Source organism: Balaenoptera musculus, chromosome 14, assembly GCF_009873245.2.
Source record: "Balaenoptera musculus isolate JJ_BM4_2016_0621 chromosome 14, mBalMus1.pri.v3, whole genome shotgun sequence".
Classification (NCBI taxonomy): Eukaryota; Metazoa; Chordata; class Mammalia; order Artiodactyla; family Balaenopteridae; genus Balaenoptera; species Balaenoptera musculus.
This window is the reverse complement of record NC_045798.1, coordinates 38,359,677-38,383,672: the sequence shown is the minus strand read 5'-3', so window position 1 is coordinate 38,383,672 and position 23,996 is coordinate 38,359,677. Positions and strand designations below refer to the sequence as shown.

At 34.4% G+C, this 23,996-nt stretch overlaps 1 protein-coding gene across 1 annotated transcript in view; it reads left to right on the top strand.

The window, feature by feature from the left end:
* Positions 1-23,781, top strand: part of ROCK1 (Rho associated coiled-coil containing protein kinase 1) — a 150,526-nt gene extending 126,745 nt beyond the window's left edge. The window contains exons 23-33 of the mRNA XM_036823051.1: positions 5,051-5,216; positions 6,840-6,933; positions 7,808-7,896; positions 9,115-9,303; positions 10,162-10,321; positions 16,720-16,790; positions 16,994-17,082; positions 20,044-20,122; positions 20,282-20,543; positions 20,892-21,099; positions 22,321-23,781. Coding sequence (XP_036678946.1) covers positions 5,051-5,216; positions 6,840-6,933; positions 7,808-7,896; positions 9,115-9,303; positions 10,162-10,321; positions 16,720-16,790; positions 16,994-17,082; positions 20,044-20,122; positions 20,282-20,543; positions 20,892-21,099; positions 22,321-22,324 — 1,411 coding nt within the window. The 3' untranslated portion in view covers positions 22,325-23,781. The remainder of the gene's footprint in view (positions 1-5,050; positions 5,217-6,839; positions 6,934-7,807; positions 7,897-9,114; positions 9,304-10,161; positions 10,322-16,719; positions 16,791-16,993; positions 17,083-20,043; positions 20,123-20,281; positions 20,544-20,891; positions 21,100-22,320) is intronic.
* The last annotated feature ends 215 nt before the right edge of the window (positions 23,782-23,996 follow it).

The window sequence follows — 23,996 nt, the reverse complement described above, 5'->3', positions numbered from 1 at the left end:
ATACTGCCATAGGAATAATCTAGATATACAATTATAGTGGAAGTTGGCAGTAAATGGAGAGGCAAGTGCATAGGAAAAAATAGAAAGTAGAAGCAATAGGAGTTGTAGATTTGAGGGTATGGGGATAAAAGTTAGGGAAAATTTCAGGTCAGCTCAAGTTTCTGACCAGGACAGTTGGGTTGTTGGTAGTGGTAGTCCCTATGCTAAGGAATACCAGTTTGGGGGAATGAGAGCAAGCAAGGTTATTTCTATTTCACACCTACTGAGTTTGAGGTGCCTATGGGATGTCCAAAGAGAAATGGATACCAGACATTGGCATTATTGCTTTGGAACTCAAAGATAAGGACTTGAAGCCAATTCAACAGTCATTTCATGCTGAAACCACTAAGATAGATGAGATTTATTAAGACGGTTGTGTTTATCAGGGTTTATGAACTCTTGAGCCTATGATACCATACATGTAACTGGGTTGAAGTTAGTTGGATCTAAGTATCGGTAGCATCCATTGCGTGAGTTGTGAGGATTATAACAAACTGAAGAGTTCACGTCCTCAGTTCTGAGCATTTGCTGCCACATGGTAGCACTGACCCAGTATTTCAAGATCTTCTGGTTTTTCAAGAGAAGCCAGGAATCTCAGTTTTTATGTAAAATATTGGCCCAAATTTATTTTTAAGTGTGTATGTGTGCATGCATGCATGTGCACGCACATGCAGGTACAGAAAGGAGGTAGGAGGGGACATTTATATGGACTCATTTGGCTCTCTCAAGCAACAAGTTGTAACCCTAGTGTAGGATAAGGAATGGGCAGAGGAAGGGAAAGTATAAAGTCACCCATAATACAAAGAGGAAAGCAGTGGGGGTATCACAAATGCCAGGGGAATAGAATATTTCAAAGAAGAGAAAGTGACTTAAAATTCCAAATACTCAGAAAGGTCAAGTAAAAAATAAATTGTCCATTATATTTAAGGTTGTTATCTTGTTGAGAACAGTTCCTAAATAATGATGACAATATTGATAGGTACTATACTGAAGTAGACTGAGACATGAGTGGGAAGGGCAGAAGTACAGAGAGAGTAGACAGCAGCCACATTGACCTCTTTACTATTCACAAACCAGTCTGTTACTCTTCTGCCTCAGGGCCTTTGGACTTGCTCATCCCTCTGCCTGGAACATTTTCCTCTGAATATCCACATGGGTTCTTCCTTTACCCTCTTCAGGTCTAGGCCTAAATGCAATCTCAAGAGAGACCTTCCCTGAACACTCTTTCAAAAATTGAGAATGCCCTCACCTTACTACCTAGCTGCCCAGCTCAGTACTCTCTTCCTTGTTTTATTTTTACCTGTAGCACTTATCTCTTCCTAATATATTATAGAATTTGCTTACTTATTCTGTTGTTTTTCTCTTTCCATTCAAACTTAAGCTCAACAAAGGAAGGAATTTTCAGTTGTTTTGTTCTTAACTCTAATTCACTGCTATATGCCTAGCATCTAGAATTGTACCTAGAACATTGTAGATGCTCAGTAAATATTTATTAAATCAAAAAATTCAAGAAACATAGTTGTTAAGGCAAGGAGCTATGGCAGTAGCTGGAGGAGACTGTGAAGGAGCGTCATTTCTTTTTAAAGATAGCAGAAATTTGAGCATTGGACATGGCAGGGAAATCAGAGTGGAAAAAGTTGCACATCTGTTCACTGATTCAAACAAAATTTCTGAGCACTTTCTTTGGGCCAGATGCTTTTCTAGGCATTTGGAATATAGCAGTGAATAAGAACAAAGCCCCTGCTTATAATCTTATAATCTAGAAGCATAGGGAATTATCGATAAATTGATTTCTTTAAGGAGACAAGAGAATAAAAGTGAGAGATTGGCCTTAAACATCAGTAAAGACAGGTCTTTTACTATGGAGAGTTGTGAAGGAAGTCTGGATGAATGTAGTTGCAGATAATTTATCTGAACCTGATGCAAAGCAGTAACCCCAGATGAGAACATGTTATCCATCTGAAGTCCTGCATTACTACCCCTTAGTATTCATAGACTTACCAATGGCAGTATTTTTTATCTTTTCCTAACTCCCCTACTCTTCTAGACAACTATTTTCTATCTTTTTCTCCCTCCTCAAATCAACAACTTCTCCTTGTTCTCATACTCAGCAAATGGCCTTGCTTCCTGGAAGTCATAGAACATCTCCTCTCTTCCACCAGCATAGCTACTAACCTGTTTGCGTCTGTACCTAAAACCCTTCCTTCCTTCTGATTCATGTAAATGGACAAAATTTACATGAATTTACCTAAAGGCAGCCCCTCGATCCCATCCCTTTCTGCCTGCTTAACAGTATGACTCCAGTAATACTCTCATCTTTCCTACATCGTTTTTTCCTTTCTGCAGTCATTCCTATTGTTATATAAGCATACAGGTAAACGTCTCCTTAAAAAATAACCTCCTTTTCTTTTTTGTTTTTTTTGTAAGGGTTTTAAAAATTTATTTATTTTTATTTTTGGCTGCGTTGGGTGTTTGTTGCTGCATGCGGGCTTTCTCTAGTTGCGGTGAGTGGGCTTCTCTTCGTTGCGGTGTGCAGGCTTCTCATTGTGGTGGCTTCCCTTGTTGCGGAGCACGGGCTCTAAGTGCAAGGGCTTCAGTAGTTGTGGCTTGCGAGCTCCAGAGCACAGGCTCCGTGGTTGTGTCGCACAGGCTTAGTTGCCCTGTGGCATGCGGGATCTTCCCAGACCGTGGATCGAACCCATGTCCTCTGCATTGTCAGGTGGATTCTTAACCACTGCGCCACCAGGGAAGTCCAGCCTCCTTTTCTTTAAACTACATATCTTACTTCCAGGTAGCATCCTATTTTTTTTGCTTCCTTTTGTAGCAGACTTCCTTGAAAAGTGACATACCATTTATCATCAGGTCCTCTTCTCCCATTCTCTCTCGAGCTCACTCAAGACTTTTGTACTTATTACCCTACCAAAATAACCCTTTTCAAGGTCACCGGTGACTTCCTAATAGCTAAAAACTATAGTCAGTTCTCAGTCCTAATCTTATTTAATAGCAACAATTGACATAATTGATTACTCTCTCTTGACAGAATTTCTTTATTGGCTTCTGTGACACCAAACACTGTTTTCCTCTTATTGAACTGGCTGCTCTTCCTCACCCTTCTTTGCTCCTTTGTCCTTTCCCATCTCTGAGACCTTTAAAGTTTGGAGGACCCAAGGGATCACTCCCTACTTGTTCTCATCTAGCCTCAGGGCTTTAAATAGCATCAGTGTACAAGTATATTCTCCCCTGAATTCCAGACTTGTAAATCTAGCTGTCTGTTTGACATCTCCAGTTGAGTGTTTAAGAAGCATCTTATATGTAACATGTCCAGAAAAAATGCCTTACTCCCTCACCTTGCCAACCTGCTCCTTCCCCATGTCAATATTAGCTATTCTGTTATTCCTAGTTGCTTAAATCCAAAACTTGGAGTCATCCTAGACTCTTCTTTTTTTCTTATATTCTGCATGAAATCCGTCAATAAATCCTAGCTATAACTAAAAAACATGTCCATAATATGATCACTTCTCACCACTTTTAACATTTACCAGCTTGGTCCCAACTACCATCATCTCCAATCTTGATTATTTCAGTTGCCTCCTAACTGGTATCCCTCCTTCTACCATTGTCCCCCTTCTAGTCTGATCTTAAACAACAGCCAGAATGATCTTTTTAAGACAGAATACTCAGAGTAAAAGCCAAAGTCCCTATATTGTTTTAGAAAGCCTTATAATACCTGTTCTCTCTCCCCACTTCTCTTACTACATCTCACAACTCCCCCCAACCCCTCCTCACTCTGCTCACATTAGCTTCCTTCAGAACATTTAGGCATTTGGTATTAGATGTTTCTTCTGCCTGAAGCTGTATTCCCGGATACACTGCATGGCTCTCTTACTTCCTCCATATATTTCCTCAAATGTCAGCTTAGCGGAGAGGCCTCCTTGATCACCCTCTATAAAATAGTGACCACACTCACAGCCTCTTCACCTTTCTTTTCATTGTTCTGTGTGATATGCTGTATATTGTTCATTTCTTTGAACTGTCTCACACTACTAATGTATGTTTTCTGAGGGCAGGGAGTTTGTTACTGCTGTATGCCTTAATTCCTACAACAGTGTTTGGCACATAGGAACATTCAAATATTTGTTGGACAAAAACAATTGTCAAAAAAATTATTATTTTTTGTAGTCACTATATGTCTTCCTCTTTAGGCTTGAGGCAGCCTAAAGTATTTGTATTACTCTCTTAATAGAAAATAGTTGGAAGTCATTCATTCATTCATTTAATAAACATTTATTGAGCACCTACTGTATGTAGGGGTTACAATTATGACCAAGATAACTTATCGAAGACAGGTTCTTTGGGAAGAGCAGGCAAACTGCAGTGATCTGGTCGTGGTCTGAATGTCAATTCTGAAAGGCTTTTAAAATGTAATTCCTAAGGAGCATTCCTAGAATAGTTTACGGTGGTTTGCAGGTCTATTTATAAGTCTTCATAATCTCATTGAATTTCAGAGCTGGAAGGGACCTCAAAAATAATGTAGTTTAATCCTCTCATTTTATGGATTTGATTAAGTTGAGCTCCAGTAAGTATAAGGAACTTGCCCAATGTCCCTAACCAATTAGCTAGTGGTATAATGAGGATAAGTAAGGGTCCAGGCCTGGCCTCTTGATTTATAAGCCAATGACATTTCCACTGTGCCATGCTGCGTTTCATTCCAGATCCCAACACATTCCCTTCTAGAAGTAGACTGCTTGCCATTGTTTTATTACCTTTTTCTTAGTTAAGCAAAATAGCAGGTACAAGATTAAAGTGTCCTTTGCTTTTATAGTTTTTCTAAGTGTGAGAGGTTAAATTCATTACTTTCATAGGAAATCTGTAATGGATTCAAGGTTTATTTTAAGCAATAAAATACTTAATTCTTTTTATCATTTAAAAAGAATTGTGTTTTTAAGCATATGATTAAGTTAGAAGAATGAATTGAATTTGTTTACATTCATTTCTCTTTTAAATCTACTAGAGAAACTCTTGCTGCTCAGTTGGATCTAGCAGAAACAAAAGCCGAGTCTGAGCAGTTGGCTCGAGGGCTTCTGGAAGAACAGTATTTTGAATTGACCCAAGAAAGCAAGAAAGCTGCTTCAAGAAATAGACAAGAGATTGCAGATAAAGAGCACACTGTTAGTCGGGTAAGTGTGATAGTTCATTAAGTTATGTGATTAAAATTAATTTAAAAATCAAAATAGGTTACATGTTAAAGCGTTAGGGTAAGTGTAAGTGCATGAGTATTTACTTATACACAATGGTCAACTTGTACTCATATATAAAATAATTTATATAATCTAAAACAATTGTTAATGATTGAAATTCTTATTCAGTGTATTGGGTTTTTTCCCTTTCTGGCTGTAGATTTTAATATATTTTCTGTAAAGAAATGCTTACCTTAAATTCATTTGTTTTATTATCTTAATAAACTGCAACTGATTTCATGACCAGAATTCTATAAAATTCAGAGAAACTATTTTGGGATAAAAAATTCTTTGTGGATATCTACAAATCCATTATAGAAAAACCAGTACTACAAACAATTACCTATTCCTGGAATTTATACTATGGTCTATGTATCATGGAACTAGAAAGGGAAGTTACAGAGATTTTTCTTCTTGGTGGTGAAGCCACCATCAAATGCTCTGGTATAAGCAGGTCTGGGTTCACATCCCAGCTTTGCCTCTAAGAAGTTACATGGTCTTGGCAGTTTGCTTTAACTTCTCCAAGCCTCAGATTCTTCATCTATAAAATAGAAACAATACCTATTCCACAGGATTCTTACGAAGATCAAATGAAATCATATAAATAGAAGGGTGAATAAGTACATTACTAAAAGACATTGTTGGAGGACAGAGGAAATGAAAAGTGCCCACCGAACTGAGAAGGTATCTTGAGACCGAAAAACAAGGCAGGCAGCTCCGTATAATCAGTGGATCAGTTTATTATAGGGTACCTCACTCACAGAGTGGGTTCGGACAGACAATGATCTGGAAGCATTCACAGCTGCACTCCACACCACCAAGGGACCACTGGGACAATGTTATAGTTAACCTAGGGTATGGGGGGTATGTGGTTGGAAATAGGAAGTGCATTCCTACGTCAAGATTTATGAATGGATAACTAGTCTCGTAGGTACCAGGAATATGTCAGCGAAGGTCTTCATCACTGATTGGGGACTAACAGAGCATAGAGGCCACCTGGTCCTAATGATTATGAAATAATATCTATTAACTACAAAGCCCTTGATAACAAAGAAGTGATTTTTACCACACAGTACAGTTCTGGGTAGGGTCAGGGGAAGGACAGGAGGAACTATGTGGGCCCACAGTGGCATCATTTATGCTAACAGCCATACAATAATCAAACATTTTAAACTGTCATTTTCATCATCATTATTCAGATGAAGAAACTGAAGCCCAGAAAGGTTGTGACTTGCTAAGGGTCACAGAGCTAGAAAACTAAATGCATATTTCCTAGTTTCTAGTCTCGTTCTCTTTTCATAACATTTTTTATTCCTTCCGTTCATATGTAATGTGTATATACACACACTGAAATAAGTTTTGGAAGCTAACAATTGTTTTTAAATATTTTGAATTTAATTATATCCACATATTTTAAACTGGAAACCAGATGTTTTTATAATTAAGCAATGTCTGACCTGTCCTCATCTATGGAAAATGCAAGTATTTTTTTAAAGGTTATTGCTTTAAATATGAGACTAGCAAAGAGACTGTATAGCTTAAACGTTTCTGTGCTTTGTTTAGCTCGAAGAAACAAACAGTATGCTAACCAAAGATATTGAATTATTAAGAAAAGAAAATGAAGAGCTAACTGATAAAATGAGGAAGGCAGAGGAAGGTATGTAGGATTTTTTAAAAAATCATAAGTTAAATCAAGTTCAGAGGTAAATCTTTATGTTGTGCATTAGGTTTTTGAAATATTTGTTTTCATATATTAAATAACTTTTGTAGCCTTAAGTATTATCTTAGTAGAACTTAAATATTTTCACCACCACCCCTCCACAAAAAGGTAAATATGTGAGGTGATTGATGTGTTAATTAACTTGATTGTGGGGGATCCTTTCACAATGTATGTGTATATCAATTCATCACATTATACACTTTAAATATCTTAAAATTTTGTCTATTATACCTTAATAAACTGAAAAAAATCTTTTTTTAAAATATTAACTAATTTATTTATTTATTTATTTTTGGCTGCGTTCGGCCTTTGTTGCTGTGTGCGGCTTTCTCTAGTTGCGGCAAGCGGGGGCTACTCTTCACTGTGGTGCGCAGGCTTCTCATTGCGGTGGCTTCTCTTGTTGCGGAGCACAGGCTCTAGGTGCGCGGGCTTCAGTAGTTGTGGCTCGCAGGCTCAGTAGTTGTGGAGCACAGGCTTAGTTGTTCCACTGCATGTGGGATCTTCCCGGACCAGGGCTTGAACCCGGGTCCCCTGCATTGGCAGGCGGATTCTTAACCACTGCGCCACCAGGGAAGCCCTGGAAAAATATCTTAATGAAGTTACTGAAAGTTATTATGTGGTATATACTAATTTGAATAATTAGTTATTGTTACTAATAACTAATTAAGAATTAATTAAGAATTAAATATTTTATTGCTTAAAATAAACCTTGAATCCATTACAAAATTTCTATAAAAGTATCTCATTGTTACTTTGCAAGGCAGAAATTAATTAATGCCATGCGATAACATTTTATATAATTTGTTGACAGAATATAAACTGAAGAAGGAGGAGGAGATCAGTAATCTTAAGGCTGCCTTTGAAAAGAATATCAATACAGAACGAACCCTTAAAACGCAGGTATACATGCTCTTAGCCTTTTCCATGTGTTTGTATTTGAGTATCATATATTCAGAAGTTAATATTTGCTCTTCATGTCCTTTTTCTTAAAACTGAGATTATAAGGTTCAAGCTTTTCATTAGAAAAAATAATGTAATATTCTTTCTTCATTAAATGTGGAAGACTTATTCAGGAAGTAGGATTTCAAGCGAGTTAAGAAAGCTAATTCGTCTAAGTCATCAGTTTAGTGAAGAATTTGTTTTAGATTGTATAGAAAACCTACAATTGACAGTAGGAAAACTTAATGAGGAGAAACCACATACTTGACTGAAGTCAAGAGAGAAGAATGGGGAGTGAGTAAGAAACTTAAAAGGGGTAGAGGTATCATTTTGCTTTGTATTTTGCAGCTAGATCAGATTTTTTACACTAAAACTTGGTATCTTGTCATTTTACCAAGTTATCCAGTAGTTTAAATTCTTCATAAGCTACTGTGTACCTCAGTTGATTTTTACAGTAAAATAAATATTTCCTACTTGATAACTCCTTACCACTAATCTATTCTCCCTCTCAACAATGCTTCAACTAGAGTAGTCTTTCAAAAATGCACTTAATACTTGTTGAAAATCCTTCAGTGGAGATTTTACTTCCCTTTATACCCAAACAGAGACCATGAAGAAAAAGATTGACATTTATTACATACAAAAAAGTCCAAAAGAACATAAGTTGAAAGGAAATAAACTAGGAAGAATATTTGCAGCATGTATAGATAAATATAAAGAGCATCTGCAAAAAAGAAAAAGACAATCCAATAGAAAAAAGAAAAAGTAAGGGACACTTAAGAGAAAAAAGAAGCAGTATCTCTCTGTACTGTCATGCTTGCTTATCCAGCTCCTCCACCAGACTAGGATGCCTTTGGGGCATAATTGTATTTTCTGTGCTGATATCTAGTGCCTATCAGAGTACTTACATGCAGTATAATAAGTGCTGAATAATTGTTGAACAATAACTGGATTTTTGCCAGCCTGTCTGGTTCTTACATTTGAACAATGAGATGAATCAGTAATAGTTACTTGTGCTACCAGTTATCATATTCCAACATTCATTAGGTTCTCCTAATTTTCACATACACAAAAAGTCCTGCTTCCTGATTTTGAAGAAAAAAATATATTTTTAGTGGAGATTTAAATTGGGTAGCTACAATGAAGAACCTTATTAATAACATTTTAATATTTTAATAGGCTGTTAACAAGTTGGCAGAAATAATGAATCGGAAAGACTTTAAAATTGATAGAAAGAAAGCTAATACACAGGATTTGAGAAAGAAAGAAAAGGAAAATCGAAAGCTACAACTTGAACTCAACCAAGAAAGAGAGAAATTCAACCAGATGGTAGTGAAACATCAGAAGGAACTGAATGACATGCAAGCGGTAAGGTTGTGTGTTGCACTTGTAGGATTATTTTAAATTGTTATTACTGTATATACTTATTGTCTACTGATCTCATTTAGTTTTTTTAGTATAAAAATCATATTTAGGTTTATATTCTCCATAATTTGATTACTGTTACTCTAATTTGAACCATGATCTTGAAAAAATAGAAAGATACTCTGTTGCCTGTTAACTATGACTTGAGTAATTTTTACCCCTTAGCATCAGCTTGATTAGAGATGCTACTTTTAGAGAAACAACCAAGGGTTTTGCCTCTTTGGCTTCAGACTGAAATTGAGATATGGCTCATATAATATTGACTATAGTTGGGATAGTGGAATTGGAGTATTATAGCTTTTTTGTTTCCTCTGATAAGGACTCACTTTTCAAAATATCAGACTTAATTTTTTGATGCTTCCTAGCTTAATAGCACAAAATTGAGAACATGGTCTCTGATCTTAGACAGACTTAGATACAAGCATTGACTCCATCATTTATGGTTTTACCATCCTGAGAAGCTTTCTACATCTTTTAAATTATTTTGTTTGAAGCCATAAAAGCAATTTCTATTGTTTTAACAGGTGTTTGGTTTTGGTTTTTGATGCTTTGTATTTAAAAAAAAAAACTTATTTAAAGCAAAGAGAAAAGGAGCTTATCCAAGCAATGTATTACTGAGGAAGAGAACTTGCACATTTATAGTTGTATTAAAATCTGTGGTAGTAAACATTCATGAAATTTACAGTAAATTTTTAGTATTAGCAATTCTAGATTACTTATAGTTCCACTAATTCTTAATTTCTAATGTTGGAAATTTTGATCTTGATTCTTTATATTATCTTGGTATTTTTTTTAAAATAGCAATTGGTAGAAGAATGTACACATAAGAATGAGCTTCAGATGCAGTTGGCTAGCAAAGAGAGTGACATTGAGCAATTGCGTGCGAAACTTTTGGACCTATCAGATTCTACAAGTGTTGCTAGTTTTCCTAGTGCTGATGAAACTGATGGAAACCTTCCAGGTAAGAATATTTTCTATTACTTCGTTCAGGTTTGCTTAAACGTCATGGAAGTTAATGTAGATTTCTTTCATTTGGATTTCTACCTCTTTGTTGTTTTGTCCATGGATTCTTAAGAAGGGATTTATGTTTCTGATAGCCAGAGTCTGATGACATTTGTATACCTAGTGCATTTTATAGAATAAAAGCAGTCATAAGCAGTCTTAGGCTATTAAAATAGATCTGAGTGGCTCTAACTAAATAGAAACTTGAAGACGTTTATGAATCAATATTGAACCAGCCTAATGCCATGGTGAAAGTTGAAGCTGCTGCTACAACTCTCACCATTTAAGGAAGGTTGTACATGTTTTCATGAGTAGCAGCTCTTCAGTGTTTTATGTATTTTTGTGCTAAAACTAAGAACTATGCTTAATAATCAGAACCACAGCAGCTCTATATAGAAACCCACCTAATGCTATAGTTATAAACTTTAATCAGACTTGAAGTTTCAAATTTGGAGAAATAGATAAAAGGGGTTGGAAGATGCAGAGAGGGGTCAGGGAGTCAAGTAAAGGCAAAAGCGAGTAGCTAGGATTTCAGACTTTTTCTTCTTTTTCCTTTTTTTTGTTCTAGTGGAGAATCAATTGAAAAATAAACACAGCCTCATTCTTGGGTTCATTGTAGTGTAGGTTATAGTACATTTATGTCTTTTTAACAGAGATGAACAATACACATATTACAGGTTCAATTTAGAAATGAATAGGTTATATATATTAAAACATGCATTACAGATTTTAAAGGCATACACACACACACAACACATTTGACCTACTACATATTCTTAGTTCAAGGTCTTGAAAGTTTTGTTAACGTGGTCCTAAACTTGAAAATAGATTTTATTTAATGTATTTCCTGAATAATGCATAAAAAGATATGAATCAACACATTTGATATAATAGGGATCTGTTTTAACAGATATTACTTGTTTTTTGAGAATTTGATATAAAAAAACTTGATAGACGACTTAGAAAATTTTACGTTATCGTTCTTGGTCAAGAAAGTGGGACTCAAAGTAGGAAGTGAATTCAGTTCTTATTTGTATTCTGTGTAATCCCTGCCCTCATTCTTTGGTGGCTTTGCTAGCCCAAAATGAGATATCTGGAAAGGGAAGGTCAGGGAATAAATATTTCTTACTCCAGTGGTCAAGAAATTCCTTCTGTATTCCCATTTTTGGCTCTCTGAAACCTCCTGCCTCTTGAGAATCTTGTAGGTGCACATCCTTATCAGAGGATCACTTTGGATTTAATAAGAATCTCTAGCTTCAACTGTTGTTTGAATATCTTTCTACAGTTATGATTTAATCATCAGTTAAGAAAGAGTATGACTTTTAGGGGTGTTTGTCTACATTCCTTCACTTGTTGAACTGAAATTGTAGTTTAGGTTCCCTCTTCATTAATCCCAAGATATTTCTAGAGTTATTTATTTAAAGGAATTCTTTCTCTAGTGTAGGTTAAATATCCTGATGGGGTTTTTGTCTTTATCCCACCCATTTCCCTTTAACTTTGTTTATAATGTCTTACTATGTATGCCTTGGTTTTCTTTGTATTAAGTTAAACATTTCAGAGACTGATTCATTATTGGTGAATGCTATCCAGAGGATTTGAATTGAAAGATGAGGTTGGGGGAAGGTAATGAGTTTTATCTTTCATCCTGGCTTATTCAGGAAGGCTAAACTCAAAGCATCATCAGGTGGTTTGATTGGCAGACTTAGGTGAGATATCCATTTAGATTTCAGAATCCTGACCTAATAAATCCACTCAGGAGTCAGTCAGCAAAGAGAGTTAAATTTTTCTACTGGCTCCATTCTGAGTATATAATATTTAGAATAGCTTTGTATTTTCAGAGATTTTGCTTTTAAGGATTTCAAAGTTCAAATAAAGTGGGAAGACAAAAAGGCTCTGGTGGCCATTCTCCATTGCTATAAAGGGAGACCAATTAGGGTATCTCTTTCTCTATTAACTGTGTTCTCAGTTTGAACTTTACAGAGGTCTCTGTAGTGCTGAACCTTTTCATATTGGAGACTATGACTTTCATATTGGAGGTAGAAATTAATGGATAATCATTATCAATGTTATTTTACCTCTGTGTCAGATATTTTACTAGTAAATTGAAAATCTGTACTAAGCCTGCTATTTACTAGATCTCTTTACTAGATCTCTGGCAAATAAAGTTAAGGTTTTGCAGTAATATCTAGAAAGAATTGTAAAGAATTTTGGTATTCATTCTTGTGAAGCGAACATGATAACACTACACTATGGAAACTTGATGTGGTATTCATCCTTAATTTGAGAGAGTTACATATCATTCAAGTGTCTAAAAGATTTTTTGAAGGTGATGATTAATTTTACTTAGTTTGGAAAACTGATAAACGAATTTAAACTACAGATTTACAAAGGGAGGTCTTAGAATAGTTAAATAGTTAAAATGAAGGCCTTTTGAAATATTGATCATATTTTTAGTTCAGTGAGATGGTTGTTTTTGTTTTTTTTTTTTTTTGGCTGTGTTGGGTCTTCGTTTCTGTGCAAGGGCTTTCTCTAGTTGCGGCAAGCGGGGGCCACTCTTCATCGCGGTGCGCAGGCCTCTCACTATCGCGGCCTCTCGTTGCGGAGCATAGGCTCCAGACGCGCAGGCTCAGTAGTTGTGGCTCACGGGCCCAGTTGCTCTGCGGCATGTGGGATCTTCCCAGACCAGGGCCCGAACCCGTGTCCCCTGCATTGGCAGGCAGATTCTCAACCACTGCGCCACCAGGGAAGCCCAGTGAGATGGTTGTTTTAAGTAGTTAGGTGGATAAACTGATAATATACTTTATTTCTCTTAGATTTCATCATTCAATATAAAAATTCTCATTTAATTATCTTGTTTATTTAGAGTTCAGCCTCTGTCATTTTCTCAGCTGGCATCTTGTCATTAACTAGATTAAATCTAAGTTTCCCAATTCTAAAAACCTTAGAGAAAATGGTTATCCTTCTCTGACTTATAACCCTCTGAAGTTCTTAATATCACTTTCATTCTCTTAGGTCTTCATCCTCCTTTTGGTTCTGTGGCAGGTTGTGGCCTTAGCACTGTAAATATAAAGGTTACCCCCCAGGGTTAAGGTTTTCCTATTGCCTAGATGACAGAAAGACTAATGTGATATCTGGCTCTCCTTCCTTGGTTTTTTCCTTTCCTTTTGGAAATATTGACCTAAGAATCTGAAAAGAATGTAAAAATAGATGAAGCATTAAGAACACTGGTATCAGCATTCCATTAATATTCATTATCTCTTGTGGATTATCTGCATCATTCTCTTTCCATCCAGCTTGATCTCAGACTTTGTAACTTAAACCTGTGTATGGTGGATTTCTTGGTATGTTTCCAAGTATTTGAGTATATAAGAGTTTCTGACTTTGCCCAAATCTAATCAATGATTGGAGATAATCAGTACATCTGAATTCTTGAGCATTGATTTTTTTTTTCTTTGTTATATCACTTCTGAATATAATTTTAAAATCTTGGAGTGATTGTCTCCCTTTATTTCTTAAGCAGTATGTAGTTTATCAAGTAAACTTTGGTAGTCTTCAGTGGTTAGCTTTGATGTTTAAATTGGCTGTATTTGATACTGATTTACATATAGTTAACCTCTTTCTTATTTGGGTAAAGGAGTTAATTGCTGATATTGCAGTAATGCACATCTAAATTTTTTTGTAAGTTAAAATTGCTCTACAAATATGTAAAACCTGGGACCGAGTTGTTTTTGTACTTCAGTAGTATGTTATTGATAATAATCTAGACTTAGAAGTCCTCAGCATTTCTTTTATTTATCCGGAGAAGCTGATTTCTGTGATGGTATTGTAAAAGATAGAATTTAGAGCATTATACTTTCAGATGGCCACTTAGGTCACAAGTGGTCATAGATTTGAAGGAGGTCTTTATATACTTAAAAAAAAAAAACTGGTATATTAACTTGCATGTAAGACAGGAGTAAGTAGTTTTTTTATTTATCACTGAGCTTAGTTTACCTGCTTCTCTGAAGGGAATTCACCAGAAGGAAAGACTAAGATTCTCTCCTCTAACATTATTGTTTTAAATTGACAAAAACCTTCACATATCTTCAGCATCTTTTTTGAGTTCCTAATTTCTTCATTTTATTTAAATTAGAGCAAATATAAAATTGGGCTTATTTAATTCATAAAATGCCTTTGATGTATAAAATTTCTATAGGAACACTGAAATGACATACATTCAGTCATACAGTCTTCAACATACAACAATTCATTGAAAATATATTTCAAACCTAGAGCCAGAAAGCATAAATATTTTTGGCATTTATTCTCATAGAGAAATAACTTGGAGGGAGGAATATTTTGGCATACACAATTTTGTATAAATGTCAAGATTTCAGTGGCTTTCACATCTTTTATTTTTAGTGAGGAATTACTGGTATTAAATGGACTTTGGCACACTGAAGGGAAATTTTCCTAGCAATAACTTTTTTCCTTTTCTACGACAGAATATTTGTGAATGATCAACAGCCTTCTGTATGTTATTTAATATAAAGCAGCCCTTTGGTTTTTAAATTACAACCATTATTTAAATAGAGGATGACTTTAATTGGCTAAGTCAGAAAAAAAGAATTGCAAAATAAGCAAAAAAGGTATAGCAGGTACCTACTCTGTGTGTCAGATGCCTTGGAGTATATATTAAAAAAAAAGTGTTAGTATATGGTCCCCTGCTCTCACAAAACTTACCAAGGAACTGCCTGATGGAACAAATTAATTATTGATGAACTAAAAACGGCAACTAAGAAAAAAACTTGGGAGAAGAAGGGGATCATTTTGAACTGAAGTTTCTTATTATTTCTTCCACTTTAACAAAAACAACAATTTAGATGAAGGGGAATAACAAAAGCATAGGGCATTAGGTACAGGGAAGAAGTTGGAACAAGAACATTACTCCTGATTCAGTTAACTGCAAAGCTTGTTTAAGGAAAGAATATCACTGTGCTCTAGGAATTTAAACTCAGAAATTAGACTGCCTGGGTGAACCCTAGAACTTTGACAGTTGCTGTGATTACCCTTGGGCAAGTTAGTTCACCTTGCTAAGCCGTAGTCTCTTCATTTGTAAATGGAGGATGATAGTAGAACCTATCTTATCCTATATTCCTAAGAATGTAATATCCTATGTTCATGGGACTATTATAGATTATTTGTGAGGTATTCCTTGTAAAGCACTTGGCAAATAATAAATGTACAGTAGATGTTACCTATTGTTATCATTACTGTAAGACGGAACTGTTTCACAACTTTTAAGTTATATGGAGGAGGGTAATATATATATATTCCCCTTAGGGGTCATGGTTTGAGCCATGGTATAATGTCACATTATAGCATTGTACCTTACAGTTGGTTACTTGTCCCTTCTTTTGTGTTTCAAATATAATAGATCTAAAAAACAGTTAAATGTTCTTATCTCTAACCTGATATAAAATAATCATTTCTAAATGGAATCATCTTTTTCCCCAGATATTTTTAATAAACATCAATTATATTTAAATAGTAATAATAATTATAAAATACATTGATCAAATTAGTCAAAAGAATTTCTGGTATGCACAAACTGATAAAACATTAGTAGTTTTACCAACTGAATTCTGTGTTCTTTTACTGTTTATTAAATTCTGGTACTACAAACTTGAAAGGCTTTATTTATACCTCTTTTAGTTTGCTAAGAATTGTAATTGGATTTACCACTAGAATTAGGGGCCCCTTCCCAACCAAATTTGGACACTTTTAATGAAATTGTTTTGGGTGTTTTACCAAAAAGTCTATCAGAATATTGTACTGAGAAAACAAATAAAATACTTGTCTCTTATTCTTTATATCTAGTTGATTGTGCCTGCATTCCTTATTTATTTATCTTCTATTCTTATCTTCTGTGAGTAATAGGACACTTGTGTACTTTTGCTTGCTCTTTCTTGTGTAAATCATGGCTCTGATTTGTTCCACTTGCTGCATTTTTTTTTTCTGCTAAATACTTTTATATGAATGTTAAATGATATTTAAAGTCTTCTGTATCATATCCCATTTAAGCTGCAATCCATTCCAGTCTTGCCTGGCTATTAAGGGTACTGTTGTTACTTCATACTTTTATAATTGAGTACTGAATGTTAATTTTATGCGGAAAGTGGCTTGGAATTTTTTTCTGCAGTATTTGTATGGCCATTAAAGTTGATTTGTGTGATTGAAGCATGAAAGAGCAAATTATAGCACTTATTCATTTAGCTGTGTTCGAATGCCTGTTGCTGCATGCTGTCAGACAACTTGTAATAGCTTTTCCTTTTGTCACAATTTAAAGCTGAATACTATATATTTTTTTTCTTCCAGAATCAAGAATTGAAGGTTGGCTTTCAATACCAAATAGAGGAAATATCAAAAGATACGGCTGGAAGAAACAGGTACAATATGCCTCAGTTTTTCTAATTGATATTTTGTTATATATTTTACTTTTAAAGCATACAACTTGTATTAACTGCTCTATTATTGGCATTGTTTTTAGATTAATACAATATGATCTAGACATAAATGGCAAGTATTATGCTTATCACTTTAAACCAAGTTAATACTGCTCTTATCTCTTCCCCCTTTTTTCTCATTTCAGTACGTTGTGGTAAGCAGCAAAAAAATTTTGTTCTATAATGATGAACAAGATAAGGAACAATCCAATCCATCTATGGTATTGGACATTGAGTAAGTTGCCTTTTATTGAATTTTAAGACTGTTGAGTGTTAACCTACGATAATCAATTATTTTTAGACTTACCATTTAGTTTATATTTTGTTATTTAAACGTTATTAACTTTTTTCTTAACAAATTTAAATAATAACTAAATTAAACCTTACTTTATCAAAATATGAGAGGGGAAATTTTGCATACCTGATCGATGTATTCTAAAGACAATTTTTTTTTTATTTCAAGTGTTTATTGGTTTTATGTTCACAGAACATCTCAAAGTATATGATTATGTGGTCATTGTTAAGAAGGAAATAAAATGTATCTTTTCTTTTTTTAATAATAGGTCAAAGAGGTCTGTAATAAGCTTAGGTTTTTTCCCTTGTATGTATTCATTCTAAAACCATTTCTTAGGCACTGTTGCCTGTATTATCATAGGTGTTGTAGGTTGTGTAAAATGAGTAAGACAGTTTCATATTTGAGGAGCTTACAGACTAGTAGCAGGAAAGGTAAAGTATATGCAATAAAATATAAATTCAGAGTGAAGTGTGGTGGGTGCGACAGAGAAATATAAACTTAAAATGAAGTTTGCCATTCCTTTGTAATTAAACATTGTGGAGCTGATTATAGTTAAAATGTTAAAAAAATTGAGCAAGTACCAGAGAGTACTGATATTTTATTTCTCAATTTTAAAAAAAAGGCATTAGTTGTGAAAATTTAAATAATCAGCTTAACTGGAATAATACATAAATATTAATAAGAAAGACATCTTTCAACTAACTTAAATACTTTTTACGTTGATGAGAGTTTGTTGTTGTTGTTGTTTTACCTTTTTATTGAGATGTAATTTTCATACAATAAAATACATACATCTTAAGTGTTCAGTTCAGTGACTTTTGACAATTGTAAGCACCCGCATAATCAAACCCAGTACAAGATAAAGAACATTTCTATCACCCTAAAAAGCTCACTTGTGCCTCCTCAAGGGGAAAAAAAAGATTATCTGAATTCTATCACTGAGATTTAGTTTTGCCTATTCTAGAACTTCATATTAATCGAATTTTATGGTATGTACTCTTTCTTGCCTGGCTTCCCTCACTCGGCATAGTGTTTTGCTGTGTGTATTGATTGTTGTTTTTATTGCTGAGTAATATTCCATTGAATGAATATATCTCAGTTTGTTTATCCATTCTTTTGTTAATGGGCATTTGAGTTGCTTCTAGGAGAGCTATTTTAAATAAGACTGCTTTGAACATTCTTTTTTGTGGACTTAAATTTTCATTTCTCATGGGTAAAATACCTAGGAGTGGAATCCTGGATCATACAGTAAATCTGTGTAAATAAATCTACCAAACAGTTCTCAAAAAAGGTTATACTGTTTATACTCACCAGCAATATTTGAGTTTCAGTTGCTTCACGTCTTCACCAACATTTGGTGTTGTCAGTCTGACTTTTAGCTGTTCTAATGGATGTGAAATGCTATTTTGTTGTAGTTTATATTTTCCTTATGGCTAATGATGGCAAGAATCTTTCCATGTATTTATTGGCCATTTGTATCTCTTAAGTGTCTCCAAGTCTTTTGCTCATTTTTTAATTGGGCTGCTTATCTTTAAGGTTGGTTTACAGAAGTTCTGTATATATTCTGGATTCAAATTTTATGTCAGGAATATGTAGTGCAAATATTTCCCGATCTGTGGTTTGCCAATTCATTTTCTTTATGGTGTCTTTTAATGGAAACCAATGTATCACTTTGAAAAGGGTTATTGCCTTTTGTGTAGTCTGTCCAAGACATTTTTGCCTGCCCAAAGATTGTGAAGGTATTCTATGTTTTCTTCTAGGTTTTATTTTTAAGTTCTGATTGATCTCGTTTCTTTTTATGTTTGGTAAGAAGTAGTGGTTGAGGGTCTTCTGACGGTTCAGTGGTTAAGACTCTGCGCTTCCACTGCAGGGCGCACGGGTTTGATCCCTTGTTGAGGAACTAAGATCTCGCCTGCCTCGCAGCGTGGCCAAAAAAGAAAAAAAAAAGTAGTAGTGGTTGGGGTTAATTTTTTTCCGGGGGGGCGGGGGTTGTTTTGTTTTGTTCATGTGGATATCTGGTTATTTCAACACTCTTTATTTATATATATCAACCTTGAATCTTCATCTTGCTATTCATTATTAGCTTTAGAGATTTTGTGTATGTGTGTGGATTCCACAGGGCTTTTCTACGTATACAGTAATGTCATCTTCAAATAATAATAGTTTTACTTCTTCCTTTCCAGCCTGCATGCCTTTACCACATGTATAGATTCGTATGACCACCACCAAGTTAAAATATAGAATAGTTCCATCACAGGGATCCTTCATTGCCCTTTTATAGCCATAGGAAGCACCCTTTCTGTACTCCTCTCTAATCTTTGGCAACCACTAATCTGTTCTCCATCTGTATAATTTTGTCACTTCAAGGATGTTATGTAAATGGAATCAAATAGTACGTAACATTTGATATGCTTTTTTCATTCAGTGTAATTCCCTTGAAGTCCATCCAAGATGTAGTTTTTTTCTTTTTGTGGTTGAGTAGTGTTCCATCGTATGACTATATCACAGTTTGTTTAACCATTCATTTAAGTTTTTTCCAATTTTGGCCTATTAAAAATAAAGCTGCTGTGAACATTCATGTACAGGTTTTTATATATATAGATTTGTAAGAAATTGCCATACTCTCTTCCAGAGTGACTCTGCAGTTTTACATTTCTACCACAGTTGTATGAGTGATCTTGTTTCTCTGCATCATCACCAGCATTTGGTGTTATTACTATTTTTATTTTAAAAATTCTGATAGGAGTATAGTGATACTTACTGTGATTTTAATTTGCATTTCTCTAATGACTAATCTTTTCCTATGCTTATTTGCCACCACTGTGTTCTCTTCAACGAAATATCTGTGTTTTGCTATAAATGAGTTTATAATGGCCTACATCATATTTCTTTTCATTTTAGTAAATTGTTTCATGTTCGTCCTGTAACCCAAGGAGATGTGTACAGAGCTGAAACTGAAGAAATTCCTAAAATATTCCAGGTAAAAATCTGAAAGTATAATTTTAGAAGATCCTTTACCTAAGTACTAAGTGTATTTGTGAAGTAAATGTAAATACACCAATACTTTTATACATTTGAAACTTGTATGTATAGATTAAGACCTTTTTTTTAATCTTCTGTTTACCATTCCTAAATGTAGATACTATACGCAAATGAAGGTGAATGTAGAAAAGACGTAGAGATGGAACCAGTACAACAAGCTGAGAAAACTAATTTTCAAAACCACAAAGGTCATGAGTTCATTCCTACCCTCTACCACTTTCCCGCCAACTGTGAGGCCTGTGCCAAACCTCTCTGGCATGTTTTTAAACCACCCCCTGCCCTGGAATGTCGAAGGTGCCACGTTAAGTGCCACAGAGATCACTTAGATAAGAAAGAGGACTTAATTTCTCCATGTAAAGGTAAGGCATGAAAATTATTTTTATAACATGTAACAAATTAGAGACTTAAATCCCAATGAAATAACTTCTTCAGGTGTGGCACTTCCTATACCAAGTTGAAAAGAGATAATAAGACGTAATATTTTGGCACTGGTGGAGCCACATGCGTATTTCTGATTTTACTTTATTTTTCTTACTAGTTTATGACTAATATTTTCTCTTTAAATTTTCCGACTTAATTGAATTAAGAAGAAAAGATATTGTCCAAGCTTAATTAAGCATAGTAAATCTTTTTAAATTGTAAGAACATTTGATAAGGCTCTTTTAGGTATTATGTGACTTTAATTGTGCTCTTTTTTCTTAAAATAGTAAGTTATGATGTAACATCAGCAAGAGATATGCTGCTACTAGCATGTTCTCAGGATGAACAAAAAAAATGGGTAACTCATTTAGTAAAGAAGATTCCTAAGAATCCACCATCTGGTTTTGTTCGTGCGTCGCCTCGAACACTTTCTACAAGATCCACTGCAAATCAGTCTTTCCGGAAAGTGGTCAAAAATACATCTGGAAAAACTAGGTAAGGATTGAAATGTTAACCTTTTTAACTGTGAGTACGTGATTGGATAATATCTATTAAAATCCAAAGTCCAGTTGTTCTTTTCCCCATAAAGGGCATCGTTTGTAGCTGGGCATTTATATATGACTTGAAATGACTTTACAAATTAGTTTAACTGATTCCTGTTAGAAACTAAGAATGTTTATAAATGTCATATTAATTTAGTTCAATGTCAGGTTTTATTGTCATTGGTTGTGGTACATATTTAGCCCTTAATGTTTTAAACAACTGTTGTTTACCCCTTTTTAATGTAAATAGATTCATGTAAAACTTTGCTCATTTTATTTTTAACTATGTTGGCATAGATTTTTTTTTTTTAATCAAAATTATTTGGTATTATCAGTGTTACAAATCAACTTCCCAGTTAAGTATCCTTTTTTTCTTCTTTTTGGGAGAGGGTTGTTTAACCCGTTTTGATGGAATTTTTTCAAAAATATTTATATGGTAAAACAAGCAATTACAGGACATAAACCCTTTCCTGAGGAGTGGTTATGATAACTCATTAAGTTCTCATTTAACACATGAAAAAATGGGGCTCAGAGAAATTAAGCAACTTGCACAAGATCACACAGCCAACTAGTAGCATAGTCAGGTTGGAACCCACTTTTATCCATTTCTGAAGCCTATGTTTTTTCTCCTATACGAAATACCAACTTTCCCTAGGGTGTAATCCTTATATTAAGAGGGACATTTGAATCTAGAAGCTGAGACCTAACACTGATTTGCCTCTCTGCTGATGTCACCCAAGTCTTCCAAGCAGGCTTAAAGCCATATTTAATTTATCCCATTTCTTCATTCCATATTATCAATAACCAAGTCTAATTCTTTGAAATGACTCATATCCATTCCTCCTTCTGTATTCCTCAGCTACCATACTATTCCAGTGCATTATCACCTCACTCTGGACTTCTTTCTGTAGAATCCTGTATTGTCCCTCTACTGTATAGGATAAAAGCTGAATCTAAAATACTTAAAATTTTTTATAGCTTTGTGGGGGGAGAAAAGTGTTTGAAACAAAGTAGAAGCAAAAAGGAGATAATAGTGTGTTTTTCCTGTTTTCCAAATTTTGTGTATTAGTTAACTATTGTATATAATGTATATGTACCTTTCCTTCCAATTTTTGTTTTCTGAATTTTTAAACTGAGTACATTTCTTAATTTTTTTATTTTTTTCCCTCAACAGTTAACCATGTGACCTAGTGCCTTGTGGAATTGTGTGGGATGCTAGCTGATAAACCAGGCATCTTTTACCATGCAGAGCAGACAGGCTGTTCCTTTGACACAAATATCACAGGCTTCAGGGTTAAGATTGCTGTTATTCTGTCCTTGCTTTGGCACAAAAGCACACTGAGGATTGTTTTTTTGTTTTGTTTTTTTTGTTTTTTATTGCGGGTTTGCCTACAGGTAGATTAGATTAATTATTACTATGTAATGCAAGTACAATTGAGGGAAAGCTTAGCTAGATATATTTTTTTAAAAAGGTGCTGCCTTTTTGAATTTCTAAGAAAACGCCTGTCAATCATGATAGAACACACTTTTCCTCATACGAGTGAGAGGAAGAGACTTTCACTTTCAAGTGGAATGGCCGTCACTATCAAGATCAGCTCATGGAAGGAGTAAAGAAAATATCTCAAAATGAGACAACTGAAAGTTTTTTTTAATAACTTCAGTTTTTATGCTCTTGCAAGACTATACAAAACTATTTTAAGAAAGCAGTGACATCACTTGACTTCAGTGCCCTCACTGTAGAATTTAAAAGCCTTACTGTTGATTGCCTGTGGTGGACTTGATGGAAAATAAATATCTTACATTATGCTTTACAAAATACTGTATGTGTTTCAGCAAGTTTGTAGATTGGGGAATGGGAGAAGGCAAAAAAAAAATTACATTTAATCTATGCATTTTTGCCAAGCCATATTGAGTTATTTTACTACTAGAGACATTAGGAACTAACTGTACAAAAGAACCAAGTTTAAAAGCATTTTGTGGGGTACATCATTTCTGTAATTATATAATATGTTTCTTTGTGGTTTTAAGTGATAAAGACATTAAGTTAACAAACATATAAGAAATGTATGCACTGTTTGAAATGTAAATTATTCTTAGAACACTTTTGATGGGAGTTGCATTGCCCTTTTAGTGCCTTAATTTGAGAGAATTATTTTACTGCCATGACTAAATATAAAAATTTCAAAAAACGTATTTTCAAAAAATTATGTGTGTTGGGGGTTTTTCATTGATAATTGGCTTAATTTAAAATATTTAGAGGTTTGGTGGACTTTCATAAATTGAATACAATGAATGACTTCATAAAACTCTGCAAAATATGTAGAAGGCTGCACCAGTATAAAAGAAAATTATGGCAATACATCTGTGATGTTTTCCAGTTAACATAGGAATTACCAGATAAATACTGTTAAACTCTTGTTCAATAACAAGGGTTGATTCATATGGGCAGTATGATTTATTGTTTATTTTTTTAACCAAATACCTCCTCAGTAATTTATAATGGCTTTGCAGTAATGTCTATCAAATAAGAAGCACTGGAAAACTGATTCGTCTCTAGGATGATATGCATGTTTCAAGTGGTATTAAAAGCCGCACTGATGGATATGTAATAATAAACATATCTGTTATTAATATGCTAATGACTCTGTGCTCATTTAATGAGAAATAAAAGTAATTTATGGATGGATACCTTTAATAATGACTGCTATGGTATTTTCTCATGACTGAGATGAATGGAAGCCATGCTGTAAATTAGTCCCTGACTGCATACAAATGTTTGTTAAATTTCATGACTAAAGTGAATTTTTAAAAGATAAAACCTGGTTTGGGCTCTAAAATAGGAGTGGCTAC